The 17897-nt window shown below is 43.3% G+C and overlaps 2 protein-coding genes across 4 annotated transcripts; one reads left to right on the plus strand and one right to left on the minus strand.

Moving 5' to 3' along the window:
- Positions 1-640: 640 nt before the first annotated feature.
- LOC120034462 (RUN domain-containing protein 3A-like) lies at positions 641-15558 on the minus strand. Of its 2 annotated transcripts, none has more exons than XM_038981033.1 (11): positions 15417-15558; positions 5728-5843; positions 5283-5416; positions 5062-5147; positions 4869-4958; positions 4699-4779; positions 4413-4578; positions 2890-3047; positions 2631-2750; positions 2118-2209; positions 641-1810 (listed from the first exon to the last, which is right to left on the minus strand). In XM_038981033.1, exons 1-11 carry the CDS (start codon positions 15434-15436, stop codon positions 1668-1670), a joined length of 1206 nt encoding a protein of 401 aa, XP_038836961.1. In that variant the 5' UTR covers positions 15437-15558; the 3' UTR covers positions 641-1667. The 2 variants fall into 2 exon arrangements, with proteins under 2 accessions (XP_038836961.1, XP_038836960.1); XM_038981032.1 differs by lacking the exon at positions 15417-15558 and adding an exon at positions 14424-14803.
- Positions 15041-17873, plus strand: LOC120034463 (E3 ubiquitin-protein ligase RNF113A-like). 2 transcript variants are annotated; one of them, XM_038981034.1, is made up of 10 exons: positions 15041-15159; positions 15443-15522; positions 15609-15704; positions 15859-15966; positions 16123-16232; positions 16342-16448; positions 16580-16669; positions 16783-16876; positions 16974-17080; positions 17695-17873. In XM_038981034.1, exons 1-10 carry the CDS (start codon positions 15057-15059, stop codon positions 17760-17762), a joined length of 963 nt encoding a protein of 320 aa, XP_038836962.1. In that variant the 5' UTR covers positions 15041-15056; the 3' UTR covers positions 17763-17873. The 2 variants fall into 2 exon arrangements, with proteins under 2 accessions (XP_038836962.1, XP_038836963.1); XM_038981035.1 differs by having other exon boundaries at positions 16786-16876.
- The last annotated feature ends 24 nt before the right edge of the window (positions 17874-17897 follow it).

Below are 17897 nucleotides of genomic sequence, written 5' to 3' on the forward strand. Positions count from 1 at the left end.
TACATTTGGTTTTACAAAGTTCTATCAAACATACCAACCCTCTGCCTTCCAGAAACAGAACAATGACCTGATGTGACGGTTAATTGGACACCACCCCTGCAGACGCACTGCCCACCAATTGATTGGGGACAAATTAGTAAGTGGACCACTAGATGGTGACATAGAGCACCTTGGACACATTCAAACCTGGGCCCAGTTTATCAAAAATTATCCTTCTGGATTTCACCTTTCGTACAGGATATGCATAGAAATATATTGAATAGAAAGGTATCCACATTCAAGACAATTATTTGTCCATTCTATTTATTCTATTTCTGTGCATTTAATCATATCCTATAGGCAAAATCTGGGCGATGGTCCTGCAGGTTTGCAGCACAATGTACTGAAATCAATTACTTTTTTCTTGGCCCAATAGCTTACTGACACACTTGTCTCAACTAATCAAGGGCTGCTTAAATGGAATCCTTTTGTTAGTAGAAAATCAACATGAGTTTTACAGATGTATACTGTTGAAACCAGTGGAGTAGTTGAGGGTAAACATACTTTAATAATGTTTACGCACCTTGCAGAGAAAAAAAATACTCACTGAAAAGGGATTGACATAACAAAAATAAGGCAGTTTATTGCAACTAATAGCATAAGTCATTGAACAAAAATAACCAAATATGCATGTGTAAAAATAACAGAACACTTGATTTATAAAATCAGATTCATCAACAAAATATAAAAAGCAAAGTGACAACAAAACTGTTGATAGACAGACATAACCAATTGCTGCACACATGAACACATACTGAAACAGTAATGTCTGACTACTCAAGCAGGTCAATGATTTGGAGTCAGGCCATCCAAAACCCAGTATAATGGAGGAACAATGCCAATATCATTCAGCCACATGCATCAAATACACATCTAGCCACTATGTTAGCAACACTCAACCTGCATCCACTCACAAACACCTAAGAATAGCTGATGTTTTTGTTAGAATTCAGTTCAGCCTTCTCCTCCAAGTGTTCTGACTTAATCGCAAGTGCGTCATTCCAGTTTGTCTGTCATTTTGACAGGCAGGCAAGAGGATAGTATAGGCTGAGGCAGAGCTGGGACAGACTGACACACAGACAGTACAATGACCAGATGTGTCAGGTGCAGAGAAAGAGTTGGATAAGGATATCTAGAGGAGAGGAGAATTTAAATGGATAAATAAATATATGCTTTTGGATAGTTTTGTAGCTTTGAATTGAGCTAGTTAGATGTGTCCAAAAGGCATTAAATACAGGCCAACATTTTGACATAGGAATTCACACACACAACAGTGAAAGAGCAGGATGGACAGTGTGAGGATATGAGAGAGGGTGTGGGTGAGGGGCACAGAAGAACTAGGATCCTTTTAGTTTCATTATAACTTTAATTTAATCCACACAAAAATCCAGAAATATTGAAGAGCTTTTCCCCCTCTAATCTTTGGAGACATGAAGCTGTGGGTTGAGTAGAGTTGGTTGGAGAAGGGTTTGGTTGAAAAGGGTTTTGTTGGTAACTGTATTAATAATGACAGTAGGTAGGTAGATGTTCATGATCTATTGAGTGTCTCCAGGTTGAGGCAGGCGGGTGGGGTTGGTTGGTTGTTGGCTTTGCGCTGGGCAGACAGAGCTCTGTTGGCATGGCGCCCCCTAGCTGGGTGAGAGTGCAGGGCTGGGTTCCATGCTGATGTTGACCAGACACTCACTGGACTTGAGGCTGGACATGGACTTACAGCTGGGGAGAGAGGCCAGAGAGCCACAGAGACCCAGCATAGAAGGGGTGTAGTCTTTTCCTACAGAGGAGAGAATAGACAAAACACAATAAAACTCTGTCCCTAAAGCACACTTTGGCTATCAGCATACCTTGAACACCCACACAAAATACACCATAGACATTGTTCAAACATGCCTTTGTATGTGTGTGTTTGTGAGGACATGTGGATGCATTCTTCTAAGTGGGTTTCTGTTTCTGTGTGGTTTTGTGTTGGTGCATGTATGACAGTGGGTGACTCGGTTCACATATTTCTGCAGCATCAGTATGCATTGCTGTGCGTCTACAAATGTGTTTGTATAATGTACATTTATCTGTTGAGCACCAACCTGTATCTCCGTTCTGTTGCCCATCTGTCTTCTGGGAATCAGAGTTCAGACTGACGTCAGCTGAGAGCTGCTCCAAACTGTGGAAGCTTCTCCTGAAGGGATGAGTGACATCATGAAATACTGTTACAATAACATCTGTGTAGAAATCGCTTCGACATTTCCTGCTTGCTAAAATTATAATAGTTTGCCTAATTTTAGTTTATGTAACAAAACAAGTAAGTATAGTGTAAAGAATCATTGTACCATCTAAACCGCTGTGAAATATATTTTCCATAACCAAAACCAGCTGTTTGAAGATGCTGTACGAACCCGGAAGTTTGTGTAGAAGCGTAGAAATACCACACATAGAACAGATATACACTTCTTATACTTCCTTTCAATGAGAATGACATGTCTATATCACACATTTCTATGTGAATTTGGTTGGGTCGCCCAAAAAGTTACATATTGCAGCTTTAAAATGTACAGTATCACAAAATCACACACATGCACACACTCATACATTAGATATACCTGCGGAAGAGCTTGACGTCCCCCTGGTTGTTGTAGCCTCGTATGGAGGGCCACTGGTTGACCAGAGGGATGGACAGATCCTTAGTCAGGTGGGAGGAATCACGGGGGATGAGGGCAGTGCTGGAAGGAACACGCTTGTGATTAACTCTTAACATCATCTGATATGTTATGTACTGCATTTGTGTGTGTCTGTTTATGATGTTTGTATGTGTCTCCGTCAATGTATACTAGTGTGTGTGCATTTGTATACTGCTCTCACAGTTGTGCCTGCAGCTCCAGTACGATGGACTCCAGCTCCTTCTTCTCCTGCAGGCTCTGGACTCTGAGCTCCTCCAGCCTGGCACTCAGCTTCTTGTTCTCAGTCTCCACGTTCTTCAGCTGAGACTCCCGCAAACGCACCAGCTCCTCCAGGTAGCCCTGCAGCACAGACACAGGCACAGACAGATGCAGACACACAGTTAGACTGTGTTCTGCATACCCCAAAAGTACATAAAGTTATTACTCTAGTGCCTTCGGAAAGTATTCAGACCCCTTGACTTTTTCCACATTTTGTTATGTTACAGCCTTATTCTAAAATGGTTAAAATCAAATAAATTCCTCATCAATCTACACACAATACACCATAATGACACATTTTAGAAAATTTAGGCAATCTTAAAAACTGAAATTCCTTATTTACATAAATATTCAGACCCTTTACTATGAAACTCGAAATTGAGCTCAGATGCATTCTGTTTCCATTGATCATCCTTGAGATGTTTCTACAACTTGATTGGTTTCCACCTGTCGTAAATTCAATTGATTGGACTTGATTTGGAAAGGCTCACACGTGTCTACATAAGGTCCCATAGTTGACAGTGCAGAGCAAAAACCAAGCCATGAGGTCAAAGGAATTGTCCGTAGAGCTCAGAGACAGGACTGTGCCGAGGCACAGATCTGGGGAAGGGTACCAAAAAATGTCTGCAGCATTAAAGGCCCCCCAAAACACAGTGGCTTCCATCATTCTTAAATGGAAGAAGTTTAGAATCACCAAGACTCTTCCCTGAGCTGCCCGCCCGGCCAAACTGAGCAATCGAGGGAGAAGGGCCTTGGTTATGGAGGTGAACAAGAACCCGATGGTCACTCTGACAGAGCTCTAGAGTTCCTCTGAAGATAGGAGAACCTTCCAGAAGGACAACCATCTCTGCAGCACTTTACCAATCAGGCCTTTATGGTTGAGTGGCCAGATGGAAGCCTCTCCTCAGTAAAAGGCACATGAAAGTCCACTTGGAATTTGCCAAAAGTCACCTAAAGACTCTCAGACCATGAGAAACAAGATTATCTGGTCTGATGAAACCAAGATTGAACTATTTGGCCTGAATGCCAAGCGTTATGTCTGGAGGAAACCTGGCACCATCCCTACGGTGAAGCATGGTGGTGGCAGCATCCTGTTGTGGGTATGTTTTTCAAAGGCAGGGACAGGGAGACTGGTCAGGATTGGTGGAAAGATGAACAGAGCAAAGTACAGAGAGATCCTTGATGAAAACCTGCTACAGAGCACTCAGAACCTCAGACTGGGGTGAAGGTTCACCTTCCAACAGGACAACAACTCTAAGCACACAGCTGCCAAGACAATGCAGGAGTGGCTTCTGGGACAAGTCTTGAAATGTCCTTGAGTGTCCCAGCCAGAGCCTGGACTTGAACCCGATGGAACATCTCTGGAGAGACCTGAAAAGCTAGAAGAGATTCTATGCCCCATGTCTTCAGGAATGTAAGGTTATCAGGAGGACAAAAGGTCACCACCTTCTGGGCGTACACGATCTTAAACCTCTGCTCCATCTTGCGACACTTGTTCCTCCAGCTCTCCTCATCGGTGACCAGGGGGATGTAGGGGTGTTCTGGGACACTTTCGTCACTGGCACTGCTGTCCACACTGCACCGGTCATCCTCATCACTCAGGTAGTCATAGCTGTAAGCAGGGGACATATAGCAGGGGAGTTACACACTGCTTATAGTCATTTGTATGGCTATGACTAAGCTACTGACTAGTATGACATATATTCACGAAGTGGGCATGTGGTTGTCTCACCTCTGAGTGAACTTCAGGTAAGGTGTGAAGTCAATCACTGCAGGGGACTTCCCATCCAGCGCCTCCCCCTTCAAGCAAAAACTGGACAGAGAAAGAATTGTGAACTTTAAGATAACAATGTAACAAATAACAATGCTATGATTCTGCAGGCCTGAGTAATGCTGCCTCACCTGAAGTCTATGGCACTGAGGCCAATGAGCATGCCTGTCAGAACAGTGGCCTCCTCTCTCAGTATGATGGCTCCGTCATCATAGAACCTCCTGCAGTGCAAAGCCTTATGATTAGTTATGTTTTGCATGTTGTTTCTAAGGTAGCTTGGTAGTTAATAGGCTAGATGGGATACTATTTTGTGGTATATCTGACCTGGTTGTCCGTGTGTCCCTCAGGGCTGTGGCCACATACTCAGACAGACGCTTCTCCATCAGCGCCACACGGATCCATGCCCGACCCTGCAGGAAACAATGGAAGGAGAGAAAGAGAGAGAAAGAGGTGGGTCAGTGGGAACGAGAGCGTGAGTGCCAGCTAAGGGATTTTTTACTTTGAAGCTCTGGTGACACACACACAGAGATGATCCCCGTCCTTGCCTTGGCTCGTGAGGTGCTGATGTTCTCAATGTTTTCGATGCTGGCGATGCAGTTGTTCTGCACCTTGCTGCACGCCAGCCGGATGTAGTCCCAGAAACTTCGCTGGCCATCTGAGATGAACCAGCTTCCTGGACCTGGTACAAAGATAAAACACTGACAATGACGCCCATCTCCTACAACAGCCCACACAGTGTTCCTGTCGCTCAACGCACCACAGCAGATTGGCTTTGCATCCAGCACTTTAGCTCAGTCAAAACAGATGGGCATGCCATGAGCTCATGTAAAAATCATTACATTTGCCTATTATATGTGTGACATTATACATATTATGTAAATAGGTAAATAGTAACATTTGAAACTAGGGTAAGCCTTGAGGCTTCCGTATCCTGAATTAGAAGACCGAGAGACTGATGGACACTTCCATGTCCTGTACCTGCCATGTTACCTTTAAAGCGGTGGCTGAGGATGTGTTCCAAGATTGCAGCGAAGTTGACAAACTCCTCGGACGAGTCATCGATGGGCTCGGCTGTGTACTTTTCCAGGAGTGTCTTCACCGAGAATCTAAAAGAGAGGAGAAGAGATAGACAGAGGAATGAGAAACAAACAAGATAACTACGTACGTATTTGCGAAACTATTATATATGCAATAAAAATGCAAGTAGCAAAGAGGTAAAGTATGTTGAAAGTAAAGAAATCATGTAAAAAACAACAGTAGAAGCAGACAGGCAGAGACAAATGTACTACTGTACTTGACTTGTGCTAAACAATAGCTGAGAGGAGTTCTTTGGGCGCAATGCCATCGAATGCATCTGAGGTCACCCCCAATTGTCTTGTGTGCAACACAATGTCCCCCTTCAGATGCTCCGCAAAGTGTCCGTGACAACAACACAATTAACCCCCTTGTCTCAACCAATGGCAGATGACACGGTTGTCGGCGTGGCAGCCTTTGTTCAGTATGGGCTCCCAGGTCCTGTCCGTCCCTTGGTCTGATCCCTGTAAGGAACCAGCCGGCATCAGAGTATGACCAAATACGACCCCCCCCCCACCCTCTCTATACACGGTGGTCTGATCTATTTAGGACAGCTGTAGCCACTGATTTAGTTTGGTTGATGACCTCAAGATTTCACTGCACATCCCACTGAGAGCTAAGCGCTAGAGGCTATGCTGTGCCTGCTGAGTGTAAGCTAAGAGAGAGTCCAGGCACAGACTAGGGCTGACTGCCTCTTGTTCCATGGGAAACACTAGCATCACCGAGGGCAAGACTGCCCTGGCAGTGGGAAAAACTTCCATAGCCAGGGGCAAGACCACGGTCGCGATGGGCAACACCTCCGTCTCCAGAGGAGTGACCACCACCTCCATGGGGGACTCCACCATCAGTAGGGAGAAGACCACAGTAGCTCTTGGCCGAGCTAGTTTCACCAGGGGAACCACCACCACCTCCTTCCGGAAGGCTCTGATGCCAAAGCGCAGGACCACCTAGAATAAATGGACAGGAGCTCAGACGCCAGGGCCAAGACTCCCAAATCAACCAGGACGTCAAAAAAAGACTTGACTGAAGAGGAGGAGTGGAAAGTCACCTTCCTGTCCAGCAAGACTAGCTTCACTAAGGGCAGGATCTTGATTCTGAAGACTAAGTATGCCATCTCCTGGGGCAAGTCCTCTGTCTCTTGGAGCAGAACCACTGTTACCCTGGGAAAGATCACTGTGACCATGGGAAAGACCTCCGTGACACGAGACCAGACCACCAGCTCTCTGACCACTCTCACCTTCACCCACGGAGAGAAGTCTGTGTCTGTGGTCAAATCCAGCCTCACTAGGGGCAGACAAACTACACGGAACATCTACTGGGATTTCCACCTGTGATTATTGTATACGGTTACACTCAAAACAGAGGGACTTTTATCTGCTCAGTTTCAGCAGGTCAGTAGTAGCTTAAATCATGTCCATTTGTAATCAATTATTCCATGTGTCTGATCAATGTGCAGCATTCTGCAGCTCGAGTGTCAATGAAGCATTCATGTTTTCAAAGAAAAACACTTCAAAATGAATCCCACATGATGAGAGTATTGTTAGAATGTGTTACGGATCTAACAGGCTTGAAATCAGATATTCAGATGTGTGACAGAGGAGATGAGGTTGGTGGTGTGTTGGCAGGGAGGGAGGCAGGAGGACACAGCTGTGTGTGGTGTATGTGGAGACACTGGACAGAGCATGTGTCATCATCAGTGTGCTGTTCAACAGAGAACCTCAACGGTAATTCCCTGAAGCAAAAATACAGTTTAAATGTCCCCATGTGTTATAAAACAACAATTGGATGCTGATTAAATTGGTCTGTTTCAAGGTTGAACGCATTACAATAACTATGCTATGTTCAGATTATAAGGACAGTCTTAAACTAGGAAATGCGTCTGTCATAACTGATTGATTGATGTAACCTGATGCTTATAAAATAACTGCTTCAACACTGCTTGGCTTGATTTTGTTTGTTTGCAAATTTGACTTATTATATAACATACAAGTAGTAGGAAACATATGTACTGTCCTGAAGTGGAATAATGAATTATTTTCATACTAAAGGACAAGGACCATAGACAAATACAATATAAGATTATCTGATCGTCTCTAAATGGAATAAACAATTTTACGGACACAGACACTTGGAAAAATCCTAAGAGCCACACCCATATTGGAGACTGAAGCCAAGAGGCACATTGTACATTTGAGAAGAGAGGTCATAGGCTATTGATGGAAAACATGAACTTACGTCAACATCCTTGCCTATATAATAATGTCTTACATTATATGTTTCATGATGCACATGTTCCATACAGCTTCACACAGAACCAAGGATTTACAATCAGGGGATATAGGCAACAATGCCACAGGATCAAGTGATGTCACCACATATTGTCCTCTGGGCAACAATGTCTCCTTCAGCCGCGTCGTGGTGGTGATGGGACAATCGTTCCACTGTACCAAGCCCTCAGATAGGCTACAGCCACCTACGGCTGCCTCTGTCCTTCCAGAGCCCACGTCTATAAGCTCAACGAAGGCATTATGTGACACGGGGGTAGCACTATCCACGCTTAGCATTCTGGTCTACTCTGGACTCTCGTTACTGTTAATATCACACCCAAGCTTTACTGAGCGGGGTGTGCTGCATGAGCGTGCAATGTGTCGCGCCGAGTGAACCCCAAAATCCACCACCTCAGCAGGGTCAGGAATTCAACCTTCTTCTCAATGGGCAACACCAGCATCACCGAGGGGAAGACGGCCCTCTCCCTGGGAAACACCACTATCAAGAGGGGCAAGACCAAGCTCACTGTGGGCAACTCGTCTATCACCAGGGGCAAGAAGACCACTTCTCTGGGCGCCTCCACCATCGCCAGTGCCAAGACCAAGCTCACTATGGGCAATGCCTCCTTCAGCAGGGGCACCACCACCACCTCGTTTCGAAAAGCCTTTTTCGCCAAACGCAAGACCCTCTAGATGAGAGGGGACATCATTGGGTGGAGGGACTGGTGGCTAACTCAACAAAACGTAAAGACAACATACAACAACACCATCACAGGGGACACAAGGACATCACCGCAGGCTATATCTAAACTGACTTCTAAACACTGGATTATTTTGCTTTGGACCATTTTACTTTTTCGATCAAAACAATTTATCAAGGAAACAGGTCAGTGGTTTTAGAATTCTTAGATGTGTTCTACTCTACCCATGATTCCAGGTGAGTCTTTGAGTTATGTGTTGTGCAGAAGTCAATGTCTGTTGTACATGTTATTGTTGGACACCCTATTCAGTTGCCTAGAACAAAACTTTGAGAACATTTGGCCTGCTACATTGTTGCAATATTCTATGACTTTAGGCACTTTAGGTATTTCTGCAGTCCTGATATGTCAAGGAAATCCGTAGTTAGCAAGATGGTCATCTCTGATTATCAGTAAAATCAGTTTATGTGATTACAACATCTAATACTGTGGTTGAATGATTAGAAATTGATCATGTCTGTCGATGTGAAGGGGAGTTCGAGCGGTCAGAACTGGTATGCCTTAAATGGTTTGAGTGCCACAGTACGATACACTTGGTACGATTTGTCACTGAAAAACAACTGCCTGGCCTTAAAACAAACATCTTTTGTGCCCCCTCTCACTCCTCTTGGATCTCAGCCAAACCCACTCTCAGCTCTCTTCAAACGTCCTCTTGTTCTTTTTGCTACCTTTCCTACTGTAGTTACATTCAGTTGTGCTTAATTTACAATACAATTTAGGATCAGGGTTCTCTAATTTGTCCAAAATAATCTCAGAAGATTAGGATTGACAGCTCTCAATCACAATTTTATCTCTTCCCCACTTTGTCTGACTAACTCTCTCCCTCATCGCCCAAATAAGAGCAAATAAGTCAATTAATACTAACGAAGAGATTACAAACGTTATGACCAAAATAATGTGTTACATCAAGCAATATCGATAGATGGGTGTGCCTCACATCTCTGTGAAGTGAATGAGGAGCCAGGCAGGGTGTCTCATGGCCAGTGTATGTGCATTTGGAAGAGTAGATAAATAGAGGTGCTGGGCTGGGAAGAACTGAAGGCATAATTCATAATAATGAACATGATGAGGGGATGTGATATGAAGGATATAGTATATCACAGAGACAGTAGATATGGTAATAGGAGAGGACGTAGGTGGGGAAAGGTTCAAGTGATATCTGAACTTGTATAATAGTGTATATATACTAATGTTAAGTGTTTGGTCCTGCTGGTAACGTTCACATTGCAATGCCAATGAACCTTGCTTATGTTTAGTAAGGCAGAGGTCATTTGTGCAATAATATGCTAGAAATATGTGAAAACAAGAGGATAATTAGGCTGAAAAGAACACCAATATTACGATCATCATTTGTTATTCTAGGATGGCAGGCTCCGAGTGCTGTTTAAAGTGCACAATGAACAATGGGACAGCAACTTCTGAGTGGATGAGAAGGGTTTTTATGAAGGAAAAAGTAGAGCAGTGGAACCCTGAGGCTGAGAGAGAGAGAGAGAGAGAGAGAGGTAGAGAGAGGCTGAGAGAGAGAGAGAGAGAGAGAGAGGGGTGAAGAGTGGGACCATTTGTGGTGCTTTGCCATTGTTTAACACAAGAAAGGACACACTCAGAGTGAAGAACCATACTGTACAGTCCCTCACAGAACCCACATTCAAGTTTCAAAGTACTTTACAATCGTTGTGCAGCTGGTTCCACTTTATATGTCCTCCTCAGGATATTGCAACAGAGACAGTAATGGCACATTCTCCCCAGCCACACCCAAAACAATTGAAGGCTTCAATATTCAAAAGATGACTTGCTCTTCCTTCTCATCCACTTTTATTTACAGGGAGCAAGGGTGCAATAGGGTAGGACCTCCAAATCTTTAACCATCTTATTTATGTTGTTTTCCTAGGTTCAACGTGTTGGCACCAACAGTGTTCATCCAGTCATGGACCTCGCCATGAGAGCTCTTAGGCCAGAATATGCAACAAAGTAATATATCAACTGGCCTGTAACAAGATCCCCTAGTGATAGCTGTTTCTCCTGGTTTGGCCTCTTTTCAATAAGGTAAAATAGCAGCTATTGGTACAGTCCGTTTCTCTCAGATGAACCAAGTACAGATGACGCTCTGGTCCCGCCATGTTTTACAAAAAATATGTAGCCCATAGCAACAGCTATACTGTTATGTAAGACTTTTCTTTTATTCTTGACATTTTATTATTATTCTGGCCGTGGTAAATACTTATAAATGAAAGCCAGCTTAAGGCATTTCCTAGGTTCAACGTGTTGGCACCAACAGTGTTCATCCAGTATGTCCTTCAAAAGCAATTTTTTTCTCAGGACTTGAAAAGTTCATGGTGCCAAGTTCCAACGGAGACTTCTTCAGTCATTTTCAAACACACATCAAATTAGTACATGAATACATGAGACTTTTCCACTTGGAGACTACCAGCTGGACCATACTGTATATCTATGACCTCTGCTGACTTAACTATTGACCTAAGACCTTTGACCCAGGGAAGCAACAATAGTTCCCTGTGATGTTGTGACTATTTCCAGATTTCCGTCACTGTACTGTCTATTGCTGTGCATGGAAATCTCTGTCATCAAAATAAGTTCAGTTGATGAAACATGATGTAATGGGGAGGTCATTGCATTTTAGAAGTCACTATATCTTGGCTTTGGTGTCGAAAACAGGGCCAACCCATGAGATGTGCCATCACAGAGTAGGCCTACTAGTATTACTGAGCCCTACTATATCAGTATAGCACTAAAACATCCATGTTAATGACTTGGAGGAAGAGCTTTGAATGGGAGTGTGATGCCAGCTTGGCAAAATCGATTATAATCCCTGATGACAAATTGACATGGGGATGAAGCACTGGGTCCAGCATTTCACCAAGGGTCAATGACACAGTAAACGGATTCAAATTCAGTAATCAAGAACAACTTGGTATGATAATAGAACATTCACAAATAGGCCTCAAGACAAGGATTTACTTCCAAAAACTGAAAAATAGGAAATCCAAACATGTTAATCTATGTGTGTCGATGTCTGGTAAATGTGTATGTTGTGATAGTGGAGGAAATGTTTTGTATTCAAATTGAATATATACACGTGCATTAGTGTTAGAAGAAGGATCATGCTTGGGCTGGTGTGCTAACTGAACACTAATTTGGGCTTCATTGGGAGGGATGGCTAATGATCTGAAGATAACTGTGTCCATATCAGTCGAACCTTTTTCATGACTCCCTCCATTACTCTGGAGCACAGATCCACCCTCTATTCTTTGCCCCAAGGCTGCCCTGCTCTGCCCTGCTGGTAGCCCGGCCTACACAATGAGACACACACAACATCAGCCTGACTCTATGCATAGCCAGAGGTCCTGAGGTCACAAACATTCACAACCTTTGTCAACTTGAACACCACCTGGGACAAGGGCTGTCATTGGCTGACACATGGAAGTGGTACACGTCTGTCTGGCAGGAAAAGAGGCCTCTATGACTTACAGCCCATCTTAGACTGCACAATACAAAAGGTAGACTTGACATCGACACAGATGCTTTCAGATATTAAAAGCCTGGGGAATACATGTATTACCCTTGCATTAAACTTAATTCATAGCTCTCATTGAAAAGTAATTCATGTCTTTCCCAGTGGAGAAAACTGTAAGATTAGCATTACTGATGAAAAACTGTTGTGAACATTTTTTGTTTTGTTTTGTGTCCTGTGCCTGTGTCTTTAAATGTCTTGGATTAAATGTTCTTGGCACGGTCAGTGTCTGAAAAATGACCGAACTGCAACAAATGTCTCTTTGTTCTCTCGCTAATCCTTCTTGGAGTCTGAAGTCTGTGTCTTTGAAAACATTCTTTATTTTTGGTCATGATCTATGTCTGTTCTATTACACTATGTTCCACTAAATGCAGACAGAACCCTTGACAGAGAGGTGCTGTAATAAAAAGTGCTTGATCGTGTTCCTGGAGTTTTCATTTGTCTCTTTATTCTTCTATCCAAGCAGCAAACAAACACTAAACTCAACATGTCATATCATGAGGATGTGGCCAATGTCGATGTCATGGGATTGGAAGGATGGGAAGATATCCATGATTAGTAACAATGTCATGAACCATATAAGCCTACCAACACTACACATAGAATGCATAACTCATTTTCTGCTAATTTCTTTGTCTAGAAAGTATTTAGTGAGAGCACCAGGAGCTTGAGTGATGTCACTCCCGTTGGTCCTCTGTAAAACAATGCCTCCCTCAGGAGATAAAATGTTGTGTCCCTGACAGCAAGACAATGGGTCTCCTGGCCGCTCAGTGACAGCACACACTGGACACATATATGCCTCGTCTGATAGGTTCACGTCTCATCATGTGGGTGCCCAGAGATAATATATTCACATTGCTAACATACAAGCTACAAGCCACAGACCCACACGTTTCTGAGGCAACAATCCAGTTGCTGTTCCTACTGGAGCTCCTTATATGCAGACAGGGATATAAACCATGATGACAGACGGACATGAGGAAGCTTACAGTATAGATGCATCAGGACACAGAGATAAGACACATTGGGTATTTTGCATAAACACATTTGCACTCTTGAAATAATTGTGAAGATATATATATATAAAATTGAATATAGTATTATATTAATTTACATTAAATGTTTATCATCATATAGTATTCACATGAATGATGCCTTTACAAATAGGAATATTCTAGGATGGAGAACTGATGATACATTAGCCTACATTGGGCAAAACATAACTTCTCCTTCACCAAGTTATCAAATAGCATTCCCATGACAACCAGACACAGGGGTATGACTGCTATGCAATTATATTATCAGCAGTATCAGCTGTAGGTATCAGTTACTCTGGTATAGATGAGCTGGCAAAAATGTTGTAGGCCTATACTTTTTTCTGAGAGCTCTCAGGCCACAGGGTGAAATTCCTCTGGGTGTTTTTAGTGCATAATGAGCACAGCACAGCAGCATTCAATGACCATAATAAACATCCGATTTCACTGTGATGTCATTATCTTGGAGCAGCATTTCTATAAGCGGTAAATAATGTCCTCGTTCCAAGAAGGTTGTCGTCATTGCTACATCACCGACCTGGGGAATTCTGGTGGACCAATGCCCTCTCAAACATAGGCCTCACACACCCCATTTAATCCACTTTCCTTTCAAATAGGCCGACATAGCGGCGGAGACAGCGGGGTGTCCACCAAGGTGAAACCGCATATGTGGCTGTTTATTTATAAGGCGATCTGATTCTCTCTCACCGTTATTTACCAAGATAAAAAAACAAACATAAAACGTTGATCCATTTAAATTTCCCCAAGTAGCCTAATGTATAGGCTACCACAGTGCCCATAGCTGTGAAATATGTTGCCTTTTGTTTTTCTTTTCGTTTTCTTATTCTACAACACAGGACACAGAGCTGGCACTAACACTTAACTATTGCAGCCGCAAATTATTCGAACGCTTAATACATTGTAGCCTAAGCCATTACACATTTATTTCCATGCATGCATTAACTAATATGTGTGGTTAACATGACGTGCCAACCACACGAAACCTCTGCTCCCTTGTGTTTACCTGCATACGGTGATGAGATTTTTTCGCTCCACGCCGACGCTCCGAGAAGATGCCTTTTTCGATGTCAAACCCATAGCCATTGCTTTTCGGACACAGCCAGATTCCATTCAGCGGCGGTACGGAGCCTTCCGGTAGCCCAGCACCACCAAGACCCCTCCCTCCGCAGGCCTATGCCATATATTCCGGTGTCCTCAGTTCTTCGCGAGAAGCTGATGCTTAATTAGTGGGCTCTACGTTGACGCACAACGATGGAGTTGTGCAGGGTGAATAGACAGTATAATTAAAATACCCTCTGCACATATGTTGATTTAGCCTACATAAAATATCCCATCATTTAATAATCCTACATTTTATCATAATGTGCTTTGCGGTTTTATAACACTATAGAAAATGATGACTGACTATATAGGATATTATTTAGTTGCGCCACAACATATCTACAAATAATATGTAATAAAACAATTAGAAATTGGCATGAAATAAATGTAAATGTAGTCTACTTAATTGTATATGTTGTGCTGTAGATAATTGGCCACAAGGTAGAATACTGTGCCAAATGATTGTGTGACTCCTCTACGCTAGAGGTCGCTCTAAAATCGTTACGTCACCAATTTTTTGTAAACAGAATGAAAGATGGCGGAGTCAGGGGAACCCAAGGCAACCTGTACTTTTCTATTTAAAAAATCTACCAAAAAATGCAACGCTCGGAAGAGAAAAGCCAGTGACAGCGACAAAGGTGAGCTACAGTGTTTGAGTTCAGCTCAGTGTTGTTTCAAAAACTAACCAAAAGACTGCATTGTGCATGAAAACAATGGCTATTAGTAATAGTCCTCGAGCTAGGTATAGTAGCTAACTAACGTTTGACGTTTATTTAGTAAGGCGTTAAGATTGGGCTAATTAAAAACAAAACTACTGCCAACTATAAAACACCCAAGCCATGTAAATGATTGTTCAAGTGGCTAAGTACTGTAAACACGGAAATGTCCCACTCACATGCTGATGCTTGCCTCCATTGTCAGATGGCAACAGTGACGAAGACAAGAATGCCGTCGTCAGAAAAGAAAAAAAGACAGGTTCAGCAAACCCTATGATTCAAAGGGTAACGTCCCATGACTGACTACAAACGAATCAGTCTTTATACGAAACATTTTTTATAGTGTGAAATCATTCTTCTCTTCTCCCCAGACAAAAAAAGTAGAGAGAGAGGTGTCATCTGCTGAAAGTGACGAGGAGAAAGAAAGAAAAAAAGTCACTGTGGCTTACAAGTCCACACGGTCAGCGGTGAGTTATTTTGAAAAAGACCTCTCCTCTACCCATTAATCTATTAATTAATGAATCTATTAACAATGTTTTGTATTTATATCTTACCTACCCCTTTATTGCTCAGCCCCGTATAAAGCTATCAATCTCGTTGTCCTCCCTTCGCTGTGTATAGAAACCAGAAGGGCCAGATGACATGGGAGCAACTGCAATCTATGAGCTGGACACAGCAAAGGACAATGATGCTCAGGCCATCTTTGAGAGGAGTCAGAAGATCCAGGAGGCAAGACATCTGTCTCTTGTTGGAGGAACTTTGTTTCCTTCGTGTATCTACATCTTAGTATTGTATCATTTGCATTCTTCCCCCAGTTTTATTGTAAATTGGGACAGCGTTGGTCCGCAAATGCTTAATAAGGGTCTCTGTCCTCTCCCTCACCAGGAGCTGACCGGTAAAGAGGATGATAAGATCTACAGAGGAATGAACAACTACAAAAAGCACATCAAGCCCAAAGACTCCACCATGGGAAATGCATCCTCTGGCATGGTCAGGTGTGGATGCATGTTATGTGACAGAGTAAAGTTTAAATGTCTTGGGGAAAGTTTTAATAGTTTTTGCTATGTATTTGCATCATCAGTGTTTTCTCTTTTCTTTTGTCAGGAAGGGCCCAATCCGGGCCCCAGAGCACCTGAGGGCCACAGTGAGGTGGGACTACCAGCCAGACATCTGTAAGGACTACAAAGAGACTGGCTTCTGTGGCTTTGGAGGTGAGTGGGACTTTGCTGGAAGGTTGCCTCCCCCAATGTCGAGCTTTGCACAGGTCCTCCTTTTCCAACTTGAGTTAATCATCTGTGGAGTCTCTGAAAGTCTCCTTTGTGTGTTTCTTTTCCCCTCTTAGACAGCTGCAAGTTCCTCCATGACCGCTCAGACTACAAACATGGCTGGCAGATTGAGAGGGAGCTGGACGAGGGGCGCTATGGGGCCAACGGTGGGTTCACAACAGGGGAGAAACACAGGGCTGTGTAGATTTTAAGATTCATCAGATTAGAGAGTTGATGTGTGTGTGATACAGCTGCTCAGTAATGTGTGGTCTGTATGTAGATGATGAGAACTACGAGGTGAGCAGTGACGAGGAGGACATGCCCTTCAAATGCTTCATCTGCCGAGAGTCCTTTAAGAACCCCGTCATCACCAAGTAAGACATTGCTCCTTAAGAACTCCACCATTAATTGTGTGTAGAGAAACTGCCAAACTTCCAGCTAATCAAACCACTCATGTCTTGTCTCCCGCAGGTGTCGGCACTACTTCTGTGAGACCTGTGCTCTTCAGCACTACCGCAAGTCCCAGCGCTGCTATGTGTGTAACGTCCAGACCAACGGCGTCTTCAACCCAGCTAAAGGTGAGGATAATGCATCTCAATTACCATGGTCAGCGTAGTGGTATGGCATGTACATTAGGTAATGGCCTTGGATGGTCCACCAGAGCATCACTTTGAGCTAAGAAAACAAAACTAAAGCTACAGTAGTTTGTTGTTGACCATGGAGCTTATGTTGCCTGACTCCTCAAGCTGAATTCCTCCTATGCTCTATCATTTGCTACATACTTCAGTCTGAGACCGCAATCATTGAAGTCGTTTGTGGTGACACAAATGAGTGGTGTTGTACAAAACAAGGTCATCAGCAATTGGATAATCTCTAACCAATCAGAGTACCAATGACACATTTTCTAAATGTTGCTTTACCCATGTGTGTTCTGGCCCAACCATAGGTTTCTGGGACCAATCAGACGGTCTAGAATGTATTTCCATTCTACAAATCTTAGGGGAGGTACTCATGTCCAATGGCGTGGCATTTGGCCAGAGCAAGGAGTTTTGGTAGACAGGCAAGAGCTTATGCACATCGGGTAAAAGACTAGTCTATAGTCAGTCAAATAGAAAAAGCTCACTGCTTGAATATTCAGGCCTGTGGCGTTATTGAGCTCCAGGCAGTAGCCCTAAGTGTTTTCTCTCTACAGAGCTGGCAGCCAAGATCGCCAAACACCAAGCCATGCTAGACCAGCCACCCTCTGATGAAGAAGATTAGCAACCTACTGTAAATACAGTACCTGTCCAATTTCAGTGTCTGTCTCCTTCCACTGTGTTGTTTCATTGTGTCAATGTCAAGCCTTCCGGAATAAAACTCGATTTTTAAATAGTTATTGACTGATTACTTACAATA

Source organism: Salvelinus namaycush, chromosome 41 (assembly GCF_016432855.1).
Source record: "Salvelinus namaycush isolate Seneca chromosome 41, SaNama_1.0, whole genome shotgun sequence".
Lineage (NCBI taxonomy): Eukaryota > Metazoa > Chordata > Actinopteri > Salmoniformes > Salmonidae > Salvelinus > Salvelinus namaycush.

What these genes read in the sequence shown, in the direction of transcription:
- LOC120034462 (XM_038981032.1), bottom strand. Translation starts at nt 14,530, where the DNA reads ATGGAATCTGGCTGTGTCCGAAAAGCAATGGCTATGGGTTTGACATCG. An exon ending in AGGGACACACGGACAACCAG is followed by an intron (nt 4,959 to 5,061) that starts GTCAGATATACC and finishes TTTGCACTGCAG; the next exon opens with GAGGTTCTATGATGACGGAG. An exon ending in TACCTGAAGTTCACTCAGAG is followed by an intron (nt 4,579 to 4,698) that starts GTGAGACAACCA and finishes CCCTGCTTACAG; the next exon opens with CTATGACTACCTGAGTGATG.
- LOC120034463 (XM_038981034.1), top strand. Translation starts at nt 15,057, where the DNA reads ATGGCGGAGTCAGGGGAACCCAAGGCAACCTGTACTTTTCTATTTAAA. An exon ending in GGAGTCAGAAGATCCAGGAG is followed by an intron (nt 15,967 to 16,122) that starts GCAAGACATCTG and finishes CTCCCTCACCAG; the next exon opens with GAGCTGACCGGTAAAGAGGA. An exon ending in CGTCTTCAACCCAGCTAAAG is followed by an intron (nt 17,081 to 17,694) that starts GTGAGGATAATG and finishes TTCTCTCTACAG; the next exon opens with AGCTGGCAGCCAAGATCGCC.